Below are 26,537 nucleotides of genomic sequence, written 5' to 3' on the forward strand. Positions count from 1 at the left end.
TTTGTAAAAGGGAAGATAATCAAGTCTGATTCATGGTTATCACAGCACATCACACTTTTAAAAAATATATTAAAGTGTGTGACCAGGGGAATGTTTGACACCATTTATTAATCTTCAACTTCAGTGGAAAAATATAACCTTTTCAAGTGCCATTTTCATCACAAGAGTTCTAGCATTATATATATATACTTTTATATATATATAGGTTTTTTTGTTGGTTGGTTTGGAAGTGCAGCAAGAGACCAATACCGCATTGTAGTTAATCAAATAAAAGAGAACAGAAGCCCAAGCAGTTTCCAAATGGTTCTTTTATCAGATTGTTCGAACAGTAAATTTATCCTTGTTTGCAATCCAAAATAGTTACCTGAAGTTTGCTCTGTGTGTGTGTGTTTACTTTTATTGTGTATTTGTTTTCTAAACTCTTTGGCACAATTTTCTGGGGGCATTCAGACTGCCACGATACATGTCAGGAGAGAACTTTTCTTTTGTGCTGCCAATTCTAAGCATTTAAATTTTGGTTTGTTTGGGTGTGGCTTTCTTTTGTTTTTGAAGTCTGCATTCTTTATTTGTAACAATTGTATTTTTATTTTTTTCTATATCCTCTAACTCCAGAGTTTTCTTTTTCTCCCCCCTCCCCCCCTCCCACTTCTACATTCACAGTTGAACCATATTATTAGGAAAGGCGTCTTGATGAAAAGATCAGGATGGGAGCTCTGACCATTCGTCAGTGTTTTCCCTAGAATTAAAAAAGAAAACAAAAAACAAAACCTAAAGAGCGTCTTTCCTTTTTTTTTTTTTTTCTTACATCTCTTGTGCTGCATCAGTAGACAGAACTTCGGTTAGTTTTATGAAATGCAATGTCTAAACCCCTTTTATCTGGGAAAAAGAAACTGCAATGACTTGAAGTTGAGAATGTGGATACCGCCTCACTCACACACACTCATTCTCAGACTGGAAAGAATCCCTCAGCCTCCTTTTAGCCGGCACACATACAGTGTGGCAAAGGTACACCAAAGGTGGGCTTGAGACCCAGGCTCCATCTTTCTTACCAGTAGCAAAGGCCAGGCTGCCTTTTACAACAAAGCACCACAGCTGAACCCAGTCCCTCCTCCTCTCCCAAACCAGTCACTCCACTCTGCACCGGCCAAAAGGCAGAAAAGCTAGTTCTAGCTCTCTGCAGAGATAGCCTTCTTTTTTTAAGCAAGTAAATCCATCGTTTTTCTTTTCCAAAACGGCCGGCGTATGGTTTCCTACGAAGCCAGTGCTTACTTAGCTCACTCACAGCGCTGCTGTTGGCGGCTGCAGCTGCGGCTGCGGCTGTGGCAGGATTTTCAATGTGGTGTGTTTTCAAGCCTCACTCACTCATCCTCTCATTCCCAAACATTCAGCATCCGTGCACACTCCTCACTTCCGGGTTTTTCAAAAGATTGGAGATTTCCAGTGGGGGTCTCAGGTTATCATCCCAATGGTAACAGATCTAAAAACAGATGAAAAGAATGGTCAGTTTCTGAGATCACATCTAGCCAGTAAAGTCAAACACCTCTTTGATTGCTACAATTAAGTTCTCATAGGCCTGAACTAAATTTGTCAACTTTCCAAGCACTGATTATTCTTCTTCTCTTCCTATGTGCCATCTTTGTTGTTAGTGATGTCGAGTCAATTCCGACTCCTAGCAACCCCGTGGATAGCAGAGTGGAACGCTGCCTCGTCTTTTTGCACCATCCTTTCATCCTCCCGCACTATATCAGACAATGCTCCTCTGCCATTTATAGGATTTGTTTTGGAAATGGGTGGCCAGGTCCTTCTTCCTAGTCTGTCTTAGTCTGGAAGCTGCGGTGAAACCTGTCCACCACTGGGGACCCTGCTGGTATTTGAAATAGAGGTGCCAGTGCTTTCAGCATCACAGCAACATGCAGCTGCCTCAGTATAAGGATTGACAGATGGGCAGTGTGGTTCCCTGACTGGAAAATGAACTTGGGCCGTGGCTGTGAGAGTGCTGGATCTTAACCACTAGGCCACGAGGGCTGGCCATGTGCCAACTACCTGCTTTCATTAACACCTACATCAGAGGGTGGGAGGGAAACTAAAAAGACACAACTCAAAAGAGTCCATTTTACTGAGCTCTGTGGTGTAAGATAACTGGTATGTGAGAGGAAAGTAAATTAAAACTGCATTTCAAAGCAGGCTCAGACAGCTCTGGCTTCGGGTATCTTCTGTGGAGCTAGGCAACATCTAAAAGCACCGCAGTCAAGAAAGAAACGAGCATGAAGATGGGAATAGAGTGGAAAAGAGAATTATGGAAAAATGCCATTATTGATGACTTTATTAGGACCCAAAGTGATGTGGGGATTTCAGTGAATTCTTTTTACATAAGTTCTGTTCTTCATCACCATGAGGAATCAAACGTTTGGCTCAAGTCAAGATTGAGGGTGCCTGACCCTTCCACTGGTCCCAGGCTGAGGAACAAAGGCCTGGCTCAGAAGCACTTATTTGGGAAGGAGTACAAAACAAAACACCAGAAGAAAGGCAGCTCTCGTCAGAACAGTCTACAGAAAATGTACCTCTTCCCCAAGAAATCAGAAGGGGGCAGTAGAGACAAGTTCTTACCAAGCTTGGTTCTTCAGTTTCCTCAGTTCTTTTGTTGCCCATGTAGCGAGGGTTTTTGCTTTGTTAGTCTTCGATCTCCGTCCTTCAGTTAACAGTTCATGGATCATTGGCCTAGCTTCTACTAATTTCAGTACATCCTTCCCAAATGCTGTACACAAGTCCCTGGGCAAAACAAACAACTGAAAATGAGCTCCTGGCCCTCTACCAGTATCATATTTTGGGCTTTCCAAACCAGTGCTAAGCTAGCTGCGGGCTTCTGAGTATTCACCTAATTTTTAACCCTGGGAGAAACTTTAGAGATAAGTCAGTCTAACACCTGCCCTCAACAGATGAGAAAAATGAGGTCTGAAGAGACACAATGACTCACCTAAGCTTCTACAGCTAATTCATGGTAAAATCAGAATTAGAACAGCCAGGTCTTGGAGCTCAAGACCAATGTTCTTTCTTCTAATGATGCCTCAGAAACCCTCAGTAGGGAAGGCTAAACAGAGGCAATTTGTTGACCAACATCAAAATATGGGATGGACACGGATCTGCTGCTGCTTCTACACTCAGAACTAAAGAGTTTAGTGGGGGAGAAATTAGCAATCTAGATGGTCTGGAATGAGGCTAGAGCTAAAGTCTGAAATGAATTATCATTTATGAGAACTCAAAACAGGATACCAATGGTTCTATTAAAGAAAGAAATTTCTGTGCCGAAGAAGTGGGTAATTACCATCCAGGCTACTCTCAAAATTCCTTACTACACGTCCTCTCATTTCCCGTGAGAAGTTCTATTCAGCTGTTGGAAGCAGGGTATAACCTACCCTATCAGTCCAGCAGCACAAGCTACTACTCCGTCTGTATGATCCTCGTCTCCAGCAATGTGGTCAATGAAAGACAGAATAAATTCTACTCTGGGTTGCACCAGCATCACGTCCGCTATAAAAGAAAGAGAAGGTGTGATGAAGATGTCCCACCTTTGGCAGGATTACACCCCATTTCAAAACTTCCAAATACTCCACCCCCACGAGGCAGGTTTCAGGCTGGAGAACTAGCTGCATATAGTTATAAAGCAAATGATTCCTCCTCAGATTAAGATGTCATTCTTCAAGTCAACAGAAGAGGCAGACAGTCCTTTTCTTACAAGCAGATGTAACATAGAAGGAACAAATGGAACCTTTCCTCTAAGCCTGTGCTATCAAAGGAGTAAAGTACAAACGTTTCCCCAGTCAATAACAGAAATGTCAGGTGACAGAGGAAACCTAACCCCCCGATCTCTCCCTCCCGTTGCACTGGGGGCCCTCAACAACTGCCATTCCTGGTTGGTGTAGGTGCAGCCAGCACCCTCAACAACTGCCATTCCTGGTTGGTGTAGGTGCAGCCAGCACCAACAGCCTCGCTCGATCCCATCCCTTTCAGTGTTCAAGAAATGTGATACAAAGTAGCAGATGAAGGGGGAGCAGAATTAACGAAGTCTGTATCCTCCCCCAAAGCTACTCTCCTCCTTCTCCCCTTCCTGTAAGCAGTAGGTACTAGATTACAAATAAGCTTTCATAAGAATGAAGGAAACCGCCCATTTGGCTAAGTGCACTCTGGACTGAGTTGGGCTGTATACTCAACGGTGTACGTTCTCCTGGTCTCCCTTCAATCCCTGGACGATTCCGGTATAGGCTTCCAGGCAGCCTTCCCTCAGCTCATTCAGATAATCCACCATGTCATAGTCTGACTGTAAGAGACGACGAACAGAATCGCCATCAGACTGGGCACCTTTGGTTCTATGTTTGTCAAAAGTCCCGCTCCTCCACCCAGGGCTGGCCTTAAAGATAACTTAAGCTTACCTTGTCCACCTGGGCTTGGGAGGCCTGCTGAAGAGTATTCAGTACAACTTCTAGGTATTTTTTAAATTCTCCACCAATAGCAAGGGCAATATCACCAAACACTGACAGAATCTGCGGCTTCACAGATCTGTGGACATTCTCATTCTGACAAGGGGGAAAAAAAAAAAAAAAAGGAAAACCAAATTAATAGAAGTCAAAATTTGTTCTGTCCAAAGACCTGAGAAATTTTTTTTTAAAATAATAAGCAACTAAGCAACTACTAATGCGCTGGGTATAGACCTTAAGGACACACACAAAAATTAACGGTGGTTCTCTCGAAGAGAGGGATTACATATTTACTTTTCCTTTGTACTTTACTCGTTCCCCACCCCGCCCCCACCCAAATTCCACGCATTGAGCATGCATTCCTTTAATTAACTTTACAACCTTACTTTAGAATCATCTTGTAAAAATGAACAATTCCCTTCTTTTTAAGCCCACAGCCAACAATCTGAGAACTTACAGCTCCCTGTCATGGATCTTGATGTTTAACCATCTTTCCAACCGCCAATTCCTTCAAATACCGGTGAATTAGATTGTGTGTACAGACTCACCCCCAAGTTCTCCAGCAGGAGCTGCATCACCTCATCACAGAAAGGCAAGATGTTGGATTGCAGGGCACGGCATAAGTCTCCCACTAAGCCCACAGCTGCCAGACAAACCTGCCAAGAATCAAGGAAATGATCTCCCAACAGAACAGGCTGCTGCAGGGCTAAGGCATTACTTTTACCTAGCTGCTGGTCCCTTACGGCTTGAACCTAAAGCCAAAGAAGAAAACATTCTCCTTCTGTAAGACTAGTTCATTCTAACAACCAACATGACAGAACGAGAACTAGGACTATCCGAAATATTAAGAAAGGACAGAAAAGACAATATTCACCAGAGATGGTGGTGACAAAAGCGGGTGGCTCTTAGGGTACTACTCTGGCACACCTAGTACGCACCTGTTTCTCACTGACTACTTCTAGTTCAGCCATGTAGGGCAACAAACAAAGGAGCCCGACACTGCACCACAATCACTAGCAGGTATGAACGAGGATATGAATGCACTAGTCTGAAAAGCAGGCCTACCTGGTACTCAGCGTAATTTTTCAATCCAATGCCCAGGAAGGGTTTAAAGGCCTCCATGTACTTTAGGAATTCACCACCCAACACTGTAAAGAAACAAACGATTAGCACCACAGGATTATCACAGAAGGGAGCAAAAATAACGACCCTAGCTCTCCCAAAATGTATTCACTGCACTCAACAGGCTGGGTGGAGTGAGAGTGACTTACTGATTTTATCATGAAGACGTTAAGGCTGCCTGGGATAAGCCGAATTCACAGCTGCCGGACGGGACTCCCTGAACGCCCTGGAGCCAGCACTATATCTCCAGAGTGGGATTTCTCTCTCACTGACACAACCGAGTGGTATGGCTCTCAAGGAACGTCAAGGTGACTTGTGAATTGACTGAGCTAGCAATACTGCCTCTTGTCCACCTCATCTGATTGCAACATGTCCTCTCTGGAAGCCAGCTTCAAAACAGGGTCCGTAGGCAATTCCATCAAGGACTTACTTAAGAAGCCAGTCAGGAAAAGCAGACTGGGCTTCATATCAGAATCGGCCACTCCAGGAGACAAAATGAACTCTGTGCCCTATCAGGGTGGTCACATGCTGCCAGAGGAGTCAGACATATGCTCTTTACGTTAGATATAGGTCTGGTCCTCAGGTAATGGCCTTAGTAACATATCTTATAGGCCACCTCCGAAGAAGTGTTTCAGGTTTCTGAAGTGCTCCTTAACGGCTCTTTAAAGAGTCTCAAGTCAGACACGGCTTCCCCAAAGCAACTTTGCAAAGCCAGACTTGTTAACAACCAAAAAAATCAATCAACTCCTTGAACTCATTCAATGTTGCATTCCACCCCATACTAGGCACCAAGATGTGTCAACCCGAGTCCAAAGCCTTACAACCTGAACTAGGAGGAACCAAGTGCCAGGAAAGAAAATAGAAATCTTTGCTTCCTCCATCCTTGATAAAGAGCTAAACCTCAATAAAGTAGAGGCTTTCAAGAGGAAAGGAACCTGATAAACATGAGGTAGATGATAACAGTTTCCCCCCAAAAAAGGTTGCCAATCTGAGTTGCAAAGTGGCTCCCCATTTACTTCAAGGAGAGTGGCAAGGCAGTTATACAAAAATTTACACTGATGTTCAGTCCGACTTGGAACTGGGTCATGCCCCAGTAAACGAGAAGACAGACCAAGCTTTCTGTGGTCAGAGTCTTCATTGCCACTGGAACTCTTGCATTCTGAAGACAGTCCCTGCCAACACTGGCTCACTGACCTTCCACCAGCGTGCTAACTGCCATCAGGGCATCCTCTTGCACTCCCCCAGACCCAGCTGTGCTTTGGAACATCCTTAATAGGGAGGCCATGACCACATCAGAGATCTGCAAGGCATCTTGATGTTGCACTTTCCGGAGAACATTCTGTGAGATAAACAAGAGTTCTGGATCTAGATTCCAAACCCTCCAAGCAGAACACTAGACCTTTTTTAAAAAAAATCAATTAAGTCGCTTGAAAAAAAATTCTTTTGGGAAAGGTCAAATTCACTTTTTTTTTTTTTTTTTTTTTTGCTGAGGAAGATTCACCCTGAGCTAACATCCATGCCAATCTTCCTCTATTTGGTATGTGAGTCACCACCACAGCATGGCCATCAATGAGTTGTGTAGGTCCATGCCCAGAAGTGAACCTGGGCTACTGAAGCAGAGCACACCAAACTTAACCACTAGGCCATGGGACCAGCCCCTCAAATTCATGTTTTGTGCTCAAAAGTTTTCATAGCCAAGGTGCTGGCCTGGTGGTGTAGTGGTTGGGTTCAAGCACTCCACTTTAGTGGCCCAGGGTTCACTGGTTTGGATCCTGGCTACAGACCTACACATCACTCATCAAGCCAGACTGTGGTGGCATCCCATATACAAAGTGGAGGAAGGCTGGCAAGGATGTTAGCTCAGTGACAATCTTCCTCAAGGGTGGGAAAAAAAAAGAGGAACACTGGTAACAGATGTTAGCTCAGGGCCAATCTTCCTCACACACACACACACACACACACACACACACACACACACACACACAGTTTCACAGGGGAAATCATCTGCAACAAAACACAAATTTTAATATCCCTTCTATTTCCCAATTCAGAACACACACAAGATGCTCTTCTATGGTGCAGAAAGTCATCTCCTCTGCATTTCATTTATGTCAGACAAATCCCTGTCAGTAGTGTCCATATTCCAGTCTTAGCAGAACAGCAGTTAAATTATTTCAGCCTTAAAGAAGGACATGTCAGGGCCAGCCCCATGGCTGAGTGGTTAAGTTTGCACACTCTGCTTCGGTGGCCCAGGGTTTCACCGGTTTGAATCCTGGGTACAGACATGGCACCGCTCATCAGGCCATGCTGAGGTGGCATCCCCCACGCCACAACTAGAAGGACTCACAACTAAAAATACACCACTATGTACCAGGGGGCTTTGGGGAAAAAAGGGAAAAATTAAAAAAAAAATTAAAATTAAAATTAAAAAAAAAAAAAGGACATGTCATATTAGAGTCCTTACATAAAACAAAAAAGCATTTCTTCCTATATCCTAACCCATTTACAGATGGTCAAGAAATAATCTTGATAAAATAAAGCCAGACTGATCCCTCCTAATTTAATATTCCTCAAACCTCCCTCCTTACCCATTACTTCGTTTCAACTAACGTTGCTGGATCATTCCTGTATGTGTCTGATGAATAAGGAAAGACCTCTTAACAGTCATGCTTTAAAAAATGAAGTTTGGGGGCTAGCCCCGTGGCCGAGTGGTTAAGTTCGTGCGCTCCGCTTGGGTGGCCCAGGGTTTCTGCGGTTCGGATCCTGGGCTCAGACATAGCACCACTCGTCAGGCCATGCTGAGGTGGTGCCCCACATAGCACAACCAGAGGCACTCACAACTAGAATACACAACTACGTACTGGGGGGCTTTGGGGAGAAGGAAAAAAAAAAGAGAAACTTGGCAACAGATGTTAGCTTAGGTGTCAACCTAAAAAAAAGAAAACGAAGTTTGGAGTGAAAAAGAGGGGGTTCACAGGTAAGACGAGCTAGTTAGCATGACTCAACACTAAGATCTAGTACCTACCTAAGCAGCAGACAAGTTGCAGGGTTCTCTCATTCTTGGGTAAAAAAAGGAATACCTCCTCAGCCACTCCATGATTCCAGTCACGAGTGAGGAGTAATATTTTATTTTAATTTTCCCAGTCTCTCCTCAGAAAAAGTCTACTGTGAACACTAGGTACGATAAATGATGGAAATTATAATAAAGCTTCTAACAGCAACTGTTGTTTCAAAAGATGATGGTAGAAACTCAAGGCTATATTTTTAGCCAAGTGAACCATAGCTGGGAACCAAATCTGACTGGGCTAAGCCTGAACAACCAATGAAAACCAAAGACTAAAAGTTGCCAACACAATTCGCTGTGTAGCTGGAGAACCAGCACAAACCAAGCAGTTTCCTTCCCTACACTGTGCAAAACGCAAATTGCCTCTTTATAGACAGACAAGAAAGGAAGATGGGACATTACTCTCCCAATCAATCAGAGACCCAGGCCTTCTGAGAAGAGCTTCTCATCAGCATCATCTATACCATTTCAGAGTTCTCTGTGCACATGAACTTGTCAACCTGAGCTATGACTCTCTTCCCTGGAGCTATTAAGTGATATGGAAACATCATACCTGAAGAGTTGCGCAGAGTAAAGACTGAAGGTCATTGAACTGGATCCTATCCGATGTGCTCTGGATATGTGACTACAAGGGAAAGAAGATCATCATGTTTTGAAAATAAACACCTTCTCAAAAGGCTCTCAACTCCCTCAATGCTTCCATTTTTGCTGGGTTTGCCAGGACCGCTAAATAGTCTTTACTGATGCTAATGTAGAAAAGCAAATAAAAAACTTATATATGTATGGGGTCTAACACACAAGTAAACTGTGGCGAGAGATGTAAATTTTAATTTGCAATGTTTTTTGTCTAAGCCTTCTATCTTTCTGAGAAAACATATACTCCAGCAGCAGACAGTAAGAGCAGCCTTGGACGCAGAGCCGTGCTGGGAGCGCTGTAGGCCAGGAGCGCAGGGCTCACCTCCATCTGCAGCACCTGCTGCAGCCGCTCCATGATGACCAGAGTGGTTTTCTGAACGGCGGGGTAACAATCCTTGGCACTGTTCTTAACAATTTCCATCAGAGATTCATATGCAGAACTCCTGAGATTGTTCTGGTGTCCATCAGGTCTGTAAGGAACACAGCAAAAATCTTAACGCCTCAACTGAGAGAGGAAAGAAGAGTTGTTATAATATAGACACTGTCTCACTGAAAATAAGAACCCAGAAATTGATGTGGTTGCAGACCTGGTTTGAGTTTGGCAACACAATACAGCCAGGAACCAAATTTTCCTTTGAGCCAATGGCTAACGTTCATTATGGTCTCCAGACCTGGTTAAACTTTAGAATGGCCTTTTTGAAAATTGCTAAAATTATAGGGAAAAAAATTAGTTTAAAATGCTGAAGAACCCACGTGGACAATTGAAGAGGTTGCCTGAATAGCCAAGAAAAAGATGCTAATTTTCTTCATTCATCTGTGAGAGATGCCCTTCTAAACAATCTAGAAGATAGAAGCGGAGATGAACTAGTTAAGCAGGGAAGACTTTCTACCCAGCCCTCTTCCTAACGGTTTCTTTTAAGCATGGCTTCAGGTATAGCTCACAGAAAACCAAAATTAAAGGTGGTCCCCAACTTATAGCCCCCTAAAACTACATTCCAAAAGCTCATTTAGGGGCCAGCCCCGTGGGGTAGTGGTTAAGCCTGATGCACTCCGCTTTGGTGGCCCAGGTTCACAGGTTCGGATTTTGTCAAGCCAGGTGTGGCGGAGATGCACGTCAAAATAGAGGAAGATTGGCAACAGATGTTAGCTCAGAGCAAATCTTGCTCACCAAAAAAAAAATCTCATTTATAAAACAACTGCATTTAATGTCAAGTGCTTTATTCAATATCATAAATGGCAGTTAATGATTTGGTGTAGCAACTAAATCCATAATGAGAGCTACTATTTGTCTTACACCATAATCAGACACTCCTGTTAACTGCGGACACTGCAAAATGAAGGGACTTCTCTATATCAATTACTCTCTATAAGCAGAGAAATGAGACTATTTTCCGACTTCACTTCTAAACTGAACAATTCTAAGGTAGACAGTCTACGTTTCTTTTCTCTCTGTCCTTTAAACACATGATCTACTACAAGATTCTTTTAATTCTTCCTATTGCAATGTTCATGACTGGGTTAGACAGCCCTCACACGTAAGACAAAAGGAGTTGGATGCAAAGACACCACCCATTTCTGTGTAGTATCAGCTACCTGTCTGTGGTCTCCAGGAGCTTCTGAACTATGAGTTCAAAAGAAGAAGATAAGCAATAGGTAGCTGGTTCTTCCTGATCATCAGCTACGTCTGCAGCTTCATAAGCAGCTTCAGCCAGACTGGAGAAAGCCTTAAACCCAGACAGAGTTAATATTAGTCCTGAAAAGAAGGCTACCTACCTTAGCATTACCCCATTTCTCAAGATACTTTGGGCAGCGTTCCTTTCGAACTGATCTAAGAACAGATCAAGGCTAGAGAATCCTCAACTTTTTCTGTCAAGCTCATCTCAAGACAACCTAACGTTTTACAGGTATCCTTAAAATTAAATGTTTATTTATTTATTTATATTTTGTTTGCCCTGCCCACAACTTTCTAAGCACGAGAGTACTTTCACCTACGACGAATGCCTGCCACTTCCCTTCTCCTTCCATTCACAGACAGGCTTCTGGCCCACTCCTTCCTCATCTGAACTTCCTCCCCACAGCCCCAAACGAACTCCATACAGCCTATACTGACTCAGCACTCAGGCCGCCTACATTCCTTCCCTCTTGCCCCTTCTCAGCAATGGTACTTTTTGTAGCCGGCAACTCTCTACCTTCATCAAAATTTCTTGTCCCCAAGCAACTGAAGAAAGAAAATCAAGTCCAGATAGTTTTCCCACTGGGTAGGCATGACTGTTCTAAATGGTTCAGGAACCAGTCACCATGAGTCAACAAGCTCCCACTGGCTAATGCAGTTGGCATCTCCCCTGTATTTTAATTGAAGAAATTAGAACGGGGATGCTATTCAGAAAAACCCTTGCAGTGAGGTAGACCCATGTCTCTCCTACACCTCCTACTTCCTTGCCAATGGCTCGGCCAGGCTCCTTATCTCAGCAGAGAAAAAAATCTCTTACCCAGCATACATTGGAAGCCACTCTGGGTTCAGCACTGAGGCCCTCAATCAGACACTGGAGCAGGGGAGTCAAGTAGACATCATTGATGGCAGCTTCAGGGAGCAGTTCACAAATTCTGCCCACAGTCCATGCAGTTGTATCTCGAACAACTACACTGGGGTCTTTCATTAATTCTATTAGGGTGGGCATAGCCTGAAAACACATTTATTGGCAAAGCAAAATAAAGATTAAAATTCAGGTTGACTAATACCTCAGAAGAGGGAATACTAATGGCTGGGTTTTAACTCAAAGCATCAAGATGGTTTTCTCATTTTAAAAGACATGCTTGTCAAATACCCAACAATATAATAAAAGTAAGTAAAGTGAAAACTAAAAAAGTCCTCTCTTCACCAAACCTCAGTATAGAGTTTTAGTAAGAGTTTGGTATGAGTGCTTTCAGCAGTCTTTATTCAATTACTCAGGTACAGCTCCCAGGATGCAGCTGTGCTGGCACTTGGCTACACCCTGAAAGGCTGCACTCTATATGCACAAAACTCAATTAGAATGGACTTTCGTGTCATCTATAACAGCAAAATAAATACAACACTTTCACTTTCATAAGACTGCATTACGTAATTGTCATTTTGTCCTAAGGACAGAATATCACGCAACTAAAAATTATGCATTAAGTGAAAAAACAAGTTCTAAGACTTGTCGCAGTAAGATCTCCATCCGGCTGCACACACACGCACACGGGAAAAAGCTGCAAGGACAAATACCAAGAGTTAAGAATGTTATCCTTGGGCAATGGGATTAATGGTGACGTTTTCTTTTTGGCTTTTTCTGCATTTTTCAAAAGTCCCATGACTTTTGTAATAAAAAAAGGTTAAGAAATATGTTACCCCTCGTCGACGGCAAATAGCTATCTAGAAATAACCTTTGTGGATGACTATTTACAGCTTCGTTTCTAAAATAAAGGCACACTTTCAAGCAAAAAGTTTAAAGAAACAATAAATATCCTGTTTTCCACCCCAAAACTCCCTTAGCTTCACCTGTATAACTAGTGGTTTGAGCTGATTGGGCTCTGGTCCTTCCAAGATACAGCCAAAAGCCATCACTGCGGCATCCCGGTACCGCCAATCAGGATTCTTGATGTGTTCTTTGATGAAGGGGAGGACATGTGGGACAATGTCATCTTCACAGCAGGTGGCCAGGAGCATGAGGCATACCCCTGCTGCTTTGCAGGGGTTCCAGTCGTCATCATCATCATTTTCGTCCTGGTGAAACAAAGTGGCACTAGTTAAGTTTTTCACTTTAACTGAAAAGATCCTCTACTTACTCCCAAATGTCATTAGAACTTAAAACTTTGGGGGAGTAAATAAAATATAAAACCTTTAAATTTTCATCTCTTCCACAAAGATTCATCACAGCACAGCCTATTAAGTAAGACGCAGCTGGAGGAAGATCGCACTTCCTACCACACAAAGAGATGAGTAAACTTCAACTACATGCAACAAGGATGAACCCTGAACATACAGAGTAAAAGGCAGAACAAGAGTCTATGCTATATGGTTCTAGTTATATGAAGTTCAAAATCAATCAAAATTAATCTAGAGTTAACTGTGAGGAGTTAACGCCTAAGACAACAACATGAGGGAGGATTCTGGTGTGCTATTAACTGCTGTATTTCAACAGAAAGTTAAACAAGGGCTCAGCCACTGCCGTAGTGCTTAAGTCTGCACGCTTCTCTTTGCGGGCCCGGGGTTCACGGGTTCAGATCCCTGGCATGGACCTACACATTGCTCATCAAGCCATGCTGAGGCAGCATCCCATGTAGAAAATAGAGGAAGATGAGCACAGATGTTAGCTCAGGGACAATCTTCTTCAAGCAAAAAGAGGAAGACTGGGACCAGATGTTAGCTTAGGGACAATCTTCCTCACTTCCCCCCCGCCAAAAAAGGATTCCATTCAGCTCTGCCCTGAAATTAGAATTCAAGGTATGTCTTCCTTATTGTGGCCACCCACACCACATAGTAATTTAAGGCAGGTTGCCTGTGCAGTTTCAGAAAATTACATACCTGAAGAATGATTTGTTCCCAAACAAAAAAAGCACAACAAAAATATGCAAAAGTAAAGATACTAAGATCAAAAGATAAAAAACAGCAACTGTAGAAATGAAAGATGAGATGACAATTTAAGGGAACACCCAGTTCATTTCAAACCAAATACATCTCCACTTATCTTTTGAGATTGCTAAATTGAAAGTCATCTACTTTCCTAAAAACAAATTAAATTCTTGTGTACAAAGAAATTTTGCAGTGCTCAAAGTTAGAACATTCTTTCCTCACAACACTGCCAACTCTCTGGTACTGCTTGGTACTACTTCACATGCATCAGAAGAGATGAGGTGACAAAAAGAACCTTCCCAAACACCATACCAAGAAAAACGGTGACGCATACAGTCAAAAGGAAACAATGGCAACCAACATACACTTCTAAGAAAAGAATTTCTATATTTACTCAGACCCACATCTTCAAGTTACTTTTACTTTGTCCTGAATCTTATTAATTGATGTTAATCATGAAGGATCAGAACTTTCTTTCATGAGTTGGAATCCTTCATTAGGATCCGAATAACTCTTATCTAATCTCATCAGCATTTTAGAAGCACATCTATATATACACCCACCGTGAACTCATAATATCCTAGATATCAGCAGATGGTCAACTGGCCTAAAACTAGCAAATCTCTCTTCCTACCTTTTCTTTTTTGAGGAAGATTCGCCCTGAGCTAACTACTACTAATCCTCCTCTTTTTGCTGAGGAAGCCTGGCCCTGAGCTAACATCCGTGCCCATTTTCCTCTACTTTATATGTGCCAAGCAGTGCCACGTCCACACCTGGGATCCAGGCTGGTGAACCCTGGGGCCGTGGAGAAGCGGAACATGCGCACTGAACCATTGCGCCACCAGGCCGGCCCCTCTCCCTACCTTTTCTTTACTGCAACTTCTACAGCACGTCTCCTGTGTCAGTTCACACAATGTAGCACTCAGAAAATCAGAGCGGTATGTGTGGCTCATCCATGATCAAGACTGAAATGTTCAGATCCAGTTCTCCACAAACAACTCAGAGCCTAGAGGATCTTGCAGATCCAGCTCAGCTATTCTTGAGTCATCTATACGACAGACCATTAACCAGCTGAAGAGTTGCTCAGTTCCTTCACGGAAATGGTTCCACAGCAAACCAACCCTTCACAAGGTTTCACAGCTTACCTGGCTAGATACAGAAGGGAACTCACCTGTTTGGTTAGTGTCTGTGTGAGGATTGGAACCAGGTACTGCAATGCTCCCTTGGCATAAAACTTGCTGGTGTGCTCAGGGGGCCGTCCTTGCTCTGCTGCCTGAGGAGACACATAATGCAAATTCTGGACAGCAGCAAACAAGCTATGACACTAAAGGCACAAAATGAGAGCTGCCCAGGGGCCTGCACAGAAATATGTGGAGCAAATGGTAACGTCTGCTTTCATCTTTGGAGGTGCTCATTTTTTGGTCTACTTCAATGAAATTCTTTTAGGCCATACATATAACCTACCTTAAAGGACCAAGCCAACTTTAAGAATTACATTCTTTTTTCACAAGCTCAATTCATATTAAAAAGCCGTCATCTAAGTGACCTTTTGGATCAAGAGATGTACTAAATTTACATAAGGATGTCAAAAATAAGATTGTTTTTTAAAGTGCATAAAGACAATCAACGTTGGAAACCAAGCTTGAATTCAAAAATTCCAAGTGCAGAAGTTACCCCTTTCTCCATATCTAATTCCTTCACCAGAGTCAGTAAATTATCAATTATACATCCCATGCGTACACTAGGACTTCCAAAAGGAAATAACTCAGCATCAAACATCACCTTGTTAAACTGTGACTGCCTGCTGCCCCCTTGTGTTCACAGTACTAACATCAATATTCACAATAAATCATGCCTGACTAAAACATGAGATGCTTCATTACTGATCTACCTCCCTCATGACGGGCTTCGGCCAGCAGAAAAATCAAAATCTCTACAAATGGAGACATCCTCTAAGCCCAGTCAGAATAAAGCTTTCTCAGAGAGTAACAATATCCACAACGGAGATACATCCGAGAGCCCAGTCAGAACAGCTCTCCCCGTACCGACCCTCTCCCAGGCTCACCTCTGAAGCCTCAATGGCCAAATCCATTTCCTCATCACAGACATTGGACCAGAATTCTATCCCTTGCAGGGCCACCTCATCAATGTCACTTTTCATTGCTTCAATCGTGATCTTAAGAGAAAAAAACATGACATTCCAGGCCCCAAATAAGTGCTAGTTCAAGTTAGACCCCTCCTCTAACCACAGACATTCAAGTTTCAAAAATAGACATTTATGAAAGCTAGGTATTTATGAAATGAAAGGTAGAACCAGGAAACAGATTTTTAAAAGATGCTCTTTTTACCAGCACAAACACAGCACAAGTTTTCTTGGCAGAGTACTGACGGTCTTAAACAACACTCAGACTCAAGGAATTTCCCTGATTTCATAATATTAAGTAAAAAATTACAGAACCAGCAAAACAGCAACTAAGAATGACAGGTTGTGCAAATAGCTACACGCTCAAATACACACAACAGGAATACTCACTGCAAAGAGAGCGGGACCCATATACGTCTCCATGTACTGATAATACAAGGACATTATCTTCACCAGATTCTGTAAGGCAGCCACTCGTACCTTTCATAAAGAGCAGATTAAACAGTTTACTAGGTAGTTTTAATAACTATGCAATCTGACAAAGGTAAGTAACTCGTTCATTCAGATGGGTCAATGATCTAAAGGGTCAATCAAGGTACATTTGGGTAAGGTTATCACTACCCCCGATCCATTCCTTCCTTAGTTTTTCCACTATTCCTTCCTATTTATCATTCCTTTCCTTCTCTTTTTTACTTTAAAGGTGCCTATGGAACCCACAGCAGACTAAACTCACTAATGCCACTCAAACTGGATGTTTCTCCCACCTGCTTCAAGGGTCCAGTTTAGGTTACAGCAATAGCAAAGCTGTTTCAATGGCTACAACGGAAAACAATTACTTGAAAAACTCACAACAATCAAGTAGCAAGGTTGATCAAAAATCATTTCTCCCTTAACCCCTTTCAAGAGGAAGGCAACTTCCATTATGCTAACATTCCAAGTACTGTTTTTCTCTCTTCTCCAATATGTTGGAGAAAAATTATTAATAACAATATTAGTCAAGCCTTATTTCCAAAGTCACCTGATTCCCTACATTTCAAACTACTACGCTAGAGTTGGTATCCTAGGAAAAACGGCAGACAGATTTTTCCTACAACCTCATACTTACCCTCGTATCTGGACATTGTGTGGCTTCACAGACCACCTGCATAATAAAGTGCCTTTCGGACTTCAGGAAGAAGGAAAAAAAAAAGAATTAGAAGAGTATAAGCCATATATACAAAGACTGCTAGACTATCCCCCTTCAAGAAACACTCTCACTCCTTCAAGGATCCACCCAACCCTGGACCAATCAAGCAGCCTTTCCTTGACTTGGTAATGACACTATGAATGCTACAGAGAGTGTGCCCTCAGTGTCTACTATATGACCTGCTCTCTAAGGAGGTCCCTAATCTTTTAATCCCCCAAATGACCTTCAATAACAAGACTTCAGGGAGGCAGCAAATAAGAAAATGTAGGTCACAGGGTTTAAATAAAGATGGTTAAAAACCTACATTAGGAAAATCTGTTTTCTTGTATTTAAAATTCAGAAGAATTCAAAACATCTGCTTTACTTCAGAAACAAAATTTGCTTTGTGGGAGGTGGCAAATTCACATCAAATGTGGTAAAATACAGGAGAACAGAGCAATGAACTTTATTTGCTACTGTCCTAAGTCTTCTGAAACTAAAAAGGAAAAACTCTCTTTTCTAAGCAGTTGGAACCGCAGTTTACTTTGGCTTCTTAGATGTCCCCACTTTGTCCACTATACAGCCAAGAAATGGCAACAAGCCCAGCTAAAGCATCAACAAACATATACAAAAATACTTTCAGACCATATCATCCAGCAATTCCACTTCTGGGTATATATCCACAAGAACTGAAAGCAGGGTCTCAAATATACATTTGTACACCCACATTCACAGCAGCACTATTCACAATAGCCAGACGGTGGAAGGAAGCAACCCAAATGTCCGTTGACAGATGAATGGATAAACAAAATGTGGAATACACATACAATGGGATATTATTCAGCCTTAAAGGGGAAATCTTGACACATGCTAGAACATGCATGAACCCAAGATATTATGCTAAGCGAAACAGGCCAGTCACAAAAAGATACATCCAACACTGTATAATCAAACTCATAGGAATATAAAGTAGAAAGGTGGTGGCCAGGGACTGGGAAGGGGAAAATGGGGAGCTGTTTAATGGAAATTGCCTTTCAGTTTTGCAAGATGAATAAGTCCTGGAGATTGGTTGCCAAACAATGTGAATATACCTAACACTACTGAACAGTACACTTAAAACTGGTTAAGATGGTAAATTTTATGTTGTTAAAAGAAATTTTTTTTTTAAGATTGGCACCTGAGCTAACATCTGTTACCAGTCTTTTTCTTCTTCTTCTCCTCCCCAAAGCCCCCCAGTATAGAGGTGTATATTCTAGTTGTAGGTCCTTCTGGTTGTGGCATGTGGGACACCACCTCAGCATGGCCAGATGAGTGGTGCCATGTCCATGCCCAGGATCCGAACTGGCAAAACCCTGGGCCAGCAAAGCGGAGCATGCGAACTTAACTGCTCGGCCACGGGGTTGGCCCCACACTGTACATTTTAACACAAATAAAATAAGTAAGTAATAGGCGGAAATACTTTCAGGCAACATAAACTTTATATATTAATTTTCAAAAGGCACCTTCCTAAGGAGGTATAAAGCAACTCAGTTTCCATAACTTAAAAAAAAAAAAAAAAAATCCCAAAGCATACCCACACTTTAGACTGCAAAAGGAAAAACCTAAGCTTAGTTTAGATCACATCATCCCCAAAACCTGATGAGAAACGGCAAATACTCACTCCAGGGCCATGTCTCGCATAACGCAAATCTTAACTAGAATGGAAATGAAAGCTTCTAAACAAAATGGTACTTCCTAAATCACAAACTTAAAAAACAACCTTTCCTTTAACTCAGTCCTCACTCTCTGAACCTACACCTTTTTGTCAAAAGACACTCACCTCTTTGTCAAAGTTTGCTTTGGTGAACTCCAATGAGTTCAGGAGTGCATTCGTAGCTGCTAGCTTCACATTATTACTAGGCTCTTCTTTCCTCATCCCCTGGATTATGGCAGTCAGAATCTCATTGGACTTATCCTGTAGCTGCTCTGGGTCCTGAAACAAGCAGAGAAGCGCAGTGAATATAATAATGAGTTCATGACTAATCAGCAGTCCCTTTAACTGTAAAATCCACTTGAGTGAGATCCACTCCTCTGATCTTTTCCCACACATTTCCATTTAGGGACAAACCACTTGCAAAATATCCCAGGGTCCGGTAGTCCAAAATCAAACAGAAACAAGTTAAACTCATCGGCTTCATCTCTGACTTCTTAGCATAATGACTCTGGGCATGAGGTAATGCTGGCTTTTTTTTTCTTTCTGTGCAAATGGAGATGGTAGTCTGGTGTTTTTTTTCCAGGCCATCTGTAGCAACTGAAGTAAAGCTTCAGAACATCTGAGGACCAAGGATAAACACCTGGGCACAACAGCTAGGGAGTCTAAGTCCAGGTGAAGTGCTGTGGACTTCTCTGCTTCATCAAGTCTGCGTATCAAAACAGACACCAAGAGTGGTAACCTCAGCAGCAGCAACAGTCCGAGGAGGGCTGCATTTAACATACTGTGTTGTGGTTCCAATGTCTAAACCAACTACAGCAAGGGCTGGCAAACTGTTTCTGTAACAGTAAATGAAAATGTAACACGGCATCCGTGGTACGCTGAGGATCTTGAGAAAGGGATCAAGTCAAGGATGCTCCAAGACAGAGAATATTCTCTTTCCAAAGTCCAGAATCTACGCCTCTCCAAACATATGGATCTCCATATTAAGTTTGTGACCCTCAAGTCTCTTTACTTTAGGGCATGATTAGCAATGTGAGAATGGCCAAGTTAACTATCCAAATAAACAAATAAAGCAGTCCTACTTCCAAAGCTTCCGCAGCACTTCCACTACTTCTGCAGTAGCTTGGTTTTCTTCATGACATGATAAAAAATAATCCTAATACCACGCATGTCACAACTACGGGGAATCAGAGATACACAATTAGATACGTCAAGCAGCACTTACTATATCTTGGCAAATGTAACCAATAGCTTCCAATGTCGACTCTTTCATGTGCTCTGTGCTGTTGGGGTTTGTGACGTTGGCCACCAGCTGAGGGATGAGTTCTGGCCACTGGTTCACTGGGATCTCTGCACAAGCAATACCAGCCACACATTGGGAGGCAGAACTAGGCCGGTAAGTTTCTGTGCCCAGAGTCTGCAAAACCTGTACACACACACGCACACAAAAACAAGATGAAAGACAGCAATTCCTAATGTTATTTGAACACATTTGCCTACTACTACACCTCTTCTATCAGCCTCTGAATTATCTGTAACACAGAAAAGTAGAAAAAGGCATATACAGTATACATCAGCTGTTGAAAAAAGCCAGCCTCAGTACCAACACCAGCACAGTCAACATTGCCCCAGAGACTAGAAACGAAACCAACCATCCCCCACATCCAGATGGAATTCTCCAAAGCTAGACACATCACTTCAGTGTTCAACACAGTTAGGAGGGAGTAGCATTAAAAGGCAGAGGAGAGGTGACCAGCCCCACGGCCGAGCAGTTAAAGTTCCACGCACTTGACTTCAGCGGCCCAGGTATCGTGGGTTGGGATCCCCCCGTGTGGACCTACGGCACTCGTCAGCCATGCTGTGGAGGCATCCCACACACAAAGTAGAGGAAGACTGGCACAGACGTTAGCTGGCAAATCTTCCTCACACACACACAAAAGGGCAGAAATGAGCTGATAAAATGCACCTTCTAGGCTCCTTGGGGGTGGTATAAGGAAAGGATGCTCACAGTCTTGTTTTGTGGACAGAAAGCGTGGATGTCAGAATGAGGCTAACCCTGGGGCATTCGAGTCTGCTTCACAGTAGATCACTGTCTAACCAGATTCGAGAGAGAGATCTTCCCACTCATGCAACATGGAACAAACCTTCTTCCTTCCGGCCACTGACAATTTAGCACCCTGGGTGACTTTCACAGACAGGCCTTGGTCAAGTAACATCACTTAATGCAGATACAAAGTTACTGACAGTACCAACACCTAAGAACTAATCTTTATTTAACTTCCAATCTGAAAGGATTTTTTCTGTTTGCCCAAGAATCAAAAAACTGTTCCCTCCACCATCAACAGATACCAAGAATTAGTTAGATATGCCAATTAAAATGACACCTGCTTATCATTAAACATGCTTTGTTTGAAATGGTAATCATACAAGCATTTATGTAAGGGGTAAAAGCACAGGTACAGATAAAGGATGAAGCCACAACTCACCCAAGGTTAATCATTACCACAATCAGCTAATTCAGTAAATGAACTCACTAAGAATCACCAGTCCACCACTCAAATGGCAAACAGTTAACTGTTCCTGGCATGAATGCAGGACAAAGAGTAGCTGCCAGATATTCAGGCCAGCTCTGCTGACTGGGTCAGGTCACTTAGTATCCTGCTTTGTAGCTAATAATAATGAGCTCCCCATCTTTTTCCTTTACATGACGGATCATCATCCCTGCCTGGCCCCCACTCCTAACACTTCTACCCGATAACAAACAGTTCCAAGTGATTCTAAATGAAGGCTTTGCTCTCTAGGTCTACCAGAGCTAGAACGGACTTTAACAAAAGCCCTATGCCAAAGACATGGGGGTGAGGGGTTGGCAATGAGATGAATTGTCCAAACAGGCAGCAACTGAACAGTATTAACCCAAGTCTGACTAAGAGTTCCAGTCCAGGCTGCCTTGATACTACCCTACATCACCTCCTAGCACATATGTGGACAGTACTGAACCCCATTCTACTTTTACCTTTTCTCTTTTTAATCGCTTCTAGAAGACCCTTAGGTAGTGTTACTTGAGTGATTCTGAGACTACAAACGTTCAACTCCTGAGTACTGAAAGTTATTTTTCTTAAAACTTGGGGTGACCCTAATGATAATACCCAATTATTGGAAATAAGAGGAATAAGAAACTAGCTCAACTGTGTCCAAGACTCAGATTTCAAAAAAGAAACAACCATCAGCACTTAGAAAATGTGCTAGATGTGCTATGAGAGGGAAAAAGGCCAAGATAATTGCTAACTTTTTTTTCATGCACAAGGGCTCAACAACGCCTATATAAATTCTTATCCAAACTAAAAATAACTTTGGTGTTAAGAGTGATGTGCCAAAAACCAAACCAACCAACAAAAAACCAGTCAATTACAGTTCCAGTCATGTCTTATCTCAATTACTATTGTGTAATTTAAGAAAGATGAGAAAATGAATGGGCACTATGAGCATCAAGAGTTCCAGTGACTGATAAAATAAACTCCATTTCTACCAAATTACTGACGGAAGGATTAAAATGTTATTACATAAGCAGACCCAACGTGGATAGAAATAGCTCTACATACACTGAAGATTCAGAGTTGGCTTTCATCACCTAGTTCCCATGCAAGCACCTCCATGCAAGACTGGAGAGGGAAGGAGGCCCATAACTAGAAAGAGAAGCTGCTGCCTTAAGGGGAACTAACTTACTAAATGCTGACACCTAGAAAAAGGAAACAGCATACGACGTGGAGAACCATGACCTGCACAAGCACACACACAGGACTCCCCGACTGGCTTCCCCTCAAATACCAAGGACGAACTGATGACTGCACAGATGCTTGACTTACTACGCTCTGCGCCTTATCCGTGAAAGAGAAGCCACTGAAGAAGCTCATTAAAAAAAAAAGCACACATCTGTCCACATATTCTGAACCCTTCACTGTAGCTAGAATTATGGATCCCTAACCGAGCAAGAGTCACAAGAACTCGATCGTGCGGAGCAACAAGGGACATTCAATTTTCCTCAAAATTCATCAGCTCAACTCTTTAAACCCCTTGATAAAAAGCCAAATGTTTCTAAAGAAAGTTTTTCATAATTTGCTAAGTAGATAAAAGCACCATTAATGTCATAACCTTATTTCGCAAACTCTTCGGGCTTGAAAGGCCCAAGAGATCATTTAATTGCTCTTCTAACTCCACACAGTGCCATGCCTAACCACCAAACGATGAAAATTATCTACAGCAGTTCAACAAGACCTAGGTGCTGGGTGACTATGGAAGAATCACTTAGGGAGACAGTTTAAAAATTATCTCTGAGCCTCACTCCAAAAGGGAATCTCTGGAGGGAGTCTGGAAATACGTATTATTAACAAATTCTCTAAGTGATTCTGATAGTCCAAGACTGGGAACCACCAATTTGTCTACTACGCAAATTCACCAAAGATTCTACAAATTCTGGCATCTAACTAAAGTTTCCCAAACTGCTGCAGTCTATCTCAGTAATCTGAAAAGAATTCCAATGCATTAATGGGAACAGAAGAGCTGAACTGAGAAAGAAGATTTAAACCAAGTAGAATTTTTATCTTCAAGTGAAGCTTAGGTCCCAGAAATCTATCACACTATCACTCTATCCCTTTGTCATTTGTAAATGACCAAAAACTGACAAAGATGTTTCTTGTTCCCTAGACTAATATGACCAAAGGGAGATGAAAGTTACTTACATAATTCTTGACTTCCCGTCGAGCATTAGCATCAATAGCAAGCCACCTCTGCTGATACTGTGCCTTGATATCTGGATCTTTAGACGTCAACGAGTTCTTGATTTGTAGACCAGCTGCAACTCTGGCAACCTGACTGTTTCCTGGATTTGCCAGCACTCTGGACAGTTCCACAAGGAAAGTGGGCTGTTAGGAGAAGATGCACTTGTGAATGGAAATATCTCCTAGGAATTTCACCATTTGAGAATAGTTTATGGAGAACCAAAACACGGGAAAATCTAAATTTTTTAGGACATATAACATCTCAGAAAAATGCCCAAATATCTACTTCAAGACTCTTACGCAAATGTCACGTGGTATATAAGAAAGTCATCCACGTTCTCACGCAGCCTCAGTGTTTAACAAGGAGTTACAGATTTTCCTATCAACATCAAACCTTCACATTAGAGCCCTCAGGATTAAAGCAAGTTTGACCATCTGGTAGTCGGAGGATTCTTCTGTGTTCCTAGAACAGTGCCTAGTACTCAGTAAATATTTGTTAAATGAATGAGTATGTTACAACAGGGTAGAAAATAAAATTGTTTTCCTAAATTTAAAAATCTTAATCCAAAAAACAATGACACTCAGGGTGGCTTTTGATCACATGGAAGCAGGGAATCTTGTATAAGAGAGGGAAATACTTATAAACCTAAAACATGGACTTTGGAGGCTAGCTCTCTTTTAGCTGTAAGTGTTCCGTAAGAGAGGAACAATGAAAAAAGATTTCTAACGGAAAATTGATAAATATTTAGAAACAGGGTAAAACCAAAAAGATAAAAATGTAAAGGAAAACAATTTTATATTTAATAGTCAACAAGCAATACACTAAAGGATCCTATACATTTTGTACTTGAGTTATCCACTAAACATAGTGGATTTCTGACAGCATACTTAATCTTTTGTAATGCACAGGTCCCCAAAACTACTCCCTTTGTTTAAAAATTCTAACACACACTCCTCTTCCCTGCAGAAAGCTCTGTCCAAGTGGAGAAGTTAACAGGAAAAATCAAAAGCAGATAGTTTCTTACCACTAACAAGTTCCGCAATCACAGCAGAAGATAATTCTTAAAAGTTTTATTAATTATGTGCCACTAAAGAACGTTAGGAAGATGTTAGGAAGAAGATAAAAGGCTTCTTGCAAATTAGCAAAAGCAGAAATAAGCATATACCCTAAATGGAGGTCTTACCAGTCTATGCTAGGGGAAAAAAAATCTTTTCTATGAAAAGCTAAGGATAAAAAGGTTAGTACTGAAAACTAGCACATACAAAAGAAAAAAAAAATCATTCAAAGCCAGTTTGTATAAAATAAGCCTCATCACCTTTTTTGCTTACATTACTTTGCCTAGATAACACAAAGGACCACGTTTAATCATAGTGTGGTTTAGATTTATACCTAATACTTTTAAAGGATGTCAAGTATCATCCACCCTTCCCTCTGTTCCCCATCCCCCCACAGGAGAGGGACACCAAAGAGAAACATTACTAGCATAGAGACTGTCTGAACGAACCTATCGTATATTTTTATTCACAGATCCAGTCTCTGGTGGACTTCAATTTTTTTCTGTACCCCTTAAATTTGAAAATATGAAAAATGAGGAACTTTCCTCTGTGATTTCATCTGGAAAGAGGCCCGATCTCAAGGATGAGCCTCAGGGGGTTGTCTGGGTACAGATTAAGTGTCCACTCGATTGATGTTAAAAAAAAAAAAAAAAAAAAAAAAAACCAAAAATCCCGGGAAAGGAATAACCAAGCAGGAAAGGGAGAAATGCTGCCGGATCGGGCATTCGGGTGCCAGGCCTGGCCATGAGCACAGACCAAGGGATCTAGGAAACGGTAGCACTCTGGAAAGTAGGTGGAGAGAATCAAGAATCACAGGGGCGACGGGACAGGAAAGAGAAGCTGGCCGGGGTCAGACCAGACGGGCAGCCGGGCTCCGAGCTTCCACATGGCCCTTAGGCCCGGCTCCCCCACCCCCACCCTTGCTGAACACGCAGCGCCGCGCAACCTAACTTCCCTTCCCTCCCTCTTTCTCCCTCGCGCCGCACCGCCGCCCTCAGGCCGCGCGGCGATTGGGCGGCGGTCACCCCGGCGCGCCGCGCCATTGGCCCGCTGCGGGGCCCGGGGCGGGACACACCCACCGGCTTCCCGATGGCGGGGTTGGGTTGGACCGGGCGGGGGGGAGGGGGACGGGATGGGGCGGGGTGGGTTCCCGAGGCCTGGGCCTCCGGGAGGGCGGGAAGGCCCGCACGCAGGGATGGGAGACGGCGGGATGGGGACGGCGGGCGGCACGCACCAGGTTCTCCACGGCCGCACGCTCCAGGAACTTCTGCGCCGCTTCCAGTTCCAGCCGATCTGGGGGAAGGAAAGTGGGAAAAGGGACAGGGTCAGAGGGCCCGAGGCCCCCCTCCCCCCACCCGGTCACCTCGGCGCGACCCCCGGCCCCCGCGTCCTACCGGGGGACACGGTCTTCTCGAGGATGGTGATCAGCTCCATGGCGGAGGGGGTGGCGGTGGCTCCTCCTAGGACGACGGCCCGGCCTCTCGGGCGGCGGCTCTCACTGGGGATGGGGGTTGGGGGTCGGGTGGGAAGGGAGGGTGGGGTGGGGGGCGGGGGTCACCACAAGCCCATTCACCGGCTCCCTCTTGGGGGTCGCCCCGGCTTCGCGGCCTTCCTCCTTGCCTTCCTTCCTCCCTCCTAATTTGCTGCTGGCGGCGGCGGCAGCTGCTCCTCGCACGGCGGGGGAGGGACCCCGGGGGCAGCTCGGAGCGCGGCTGGTGCTCGGGCGGCGGAGGGAGAAAGAAGGAAGGGAGGCGATAAGTGAACGGCGGCTCGCAGGGAGGGAGAGAGAGGAGGGAGGGAGGCGGAGGGATATTCGG

General features: G+C 43.2%; 1 protein-coding gene across 1 annotated transcript; it reads right to left on the reverse strand.

Annotated features, from left to right (window-relative positions):
- Nucleotides 1–290: 290 nt before the first annotated feature.
- On the reverse strand, nt 291–26,532 carry KPNB1 (karyopherin subunit beta 1). The gene is made up of 22 exons (XM_046675271.1): nt 26,115–26,532; nt 25,955–26,013; nt 23,626–23,808; nt 20,115–20,315; nt 19,016–19,168; nt 17,137–17,196; nt 16,422–16,511; nt 15,954–16,064; nt 15,060–15,161; nt 12,815–13,039; nt 11,784–11,975; nt 10,888–11,018; nt 9,617–9,764; nt 9,212–9,283; nt 6,789–6,933; nt 5,538–5,620; nt 5,021–5,128; nt 4,428–4,571; nt 4,210–4,315; nt 3,414–3,528; nt 2,608–2,769; nt 291–1,477 (listed from the first exon to the last, which is right to left on the reverse strand). Coding segments are annotated over exons 1-22 (2,631 nt in total). The 5' UTR covers nt 26,155–26,532; the 3' UTR covers nt 291–1,476.
- Between the last annotated feature and the right edge of the window lie 5 nt (nt 26,533–26,537).

Source organism: Equus quagga, chromosome 11 (assembly GCF_021613505.1).
Source record: "Equus quagga isolate Etosha38 chromosome 11, UCLA_HA_Equagga_1.0, whole genome shotgun sequence".
NCBI lineage: Eukaryota > Metazoa > Chordata > Mammalia > Perissodactyla > Equidae > Equus > Equus quagga.

Bases quoted from the DNA above. Each gene is read 5' to 3' on its own strand.
- KPNB1 (XM_046675271.1), bottom strand. From the start codon at position 26,154: ATGGAGCTGATCACCATCCTCGAGAAGACCGTGTCCCCCG. The intron at 4,316-4,427 runs GTAAGCTTAAGT...CGTCTCTTACAG, and splicing joins CCCAAGCCCAGGTGGACAAG to TCAGACTATGACATGGTGGA. The intron at 2,770-3,413 runs GTAGGTTATACC...TGTTTTGCCCAG, and splicing joins TGTGCTGCTGGACTGATAGG to GGACTTGTGTACAGCATTTG.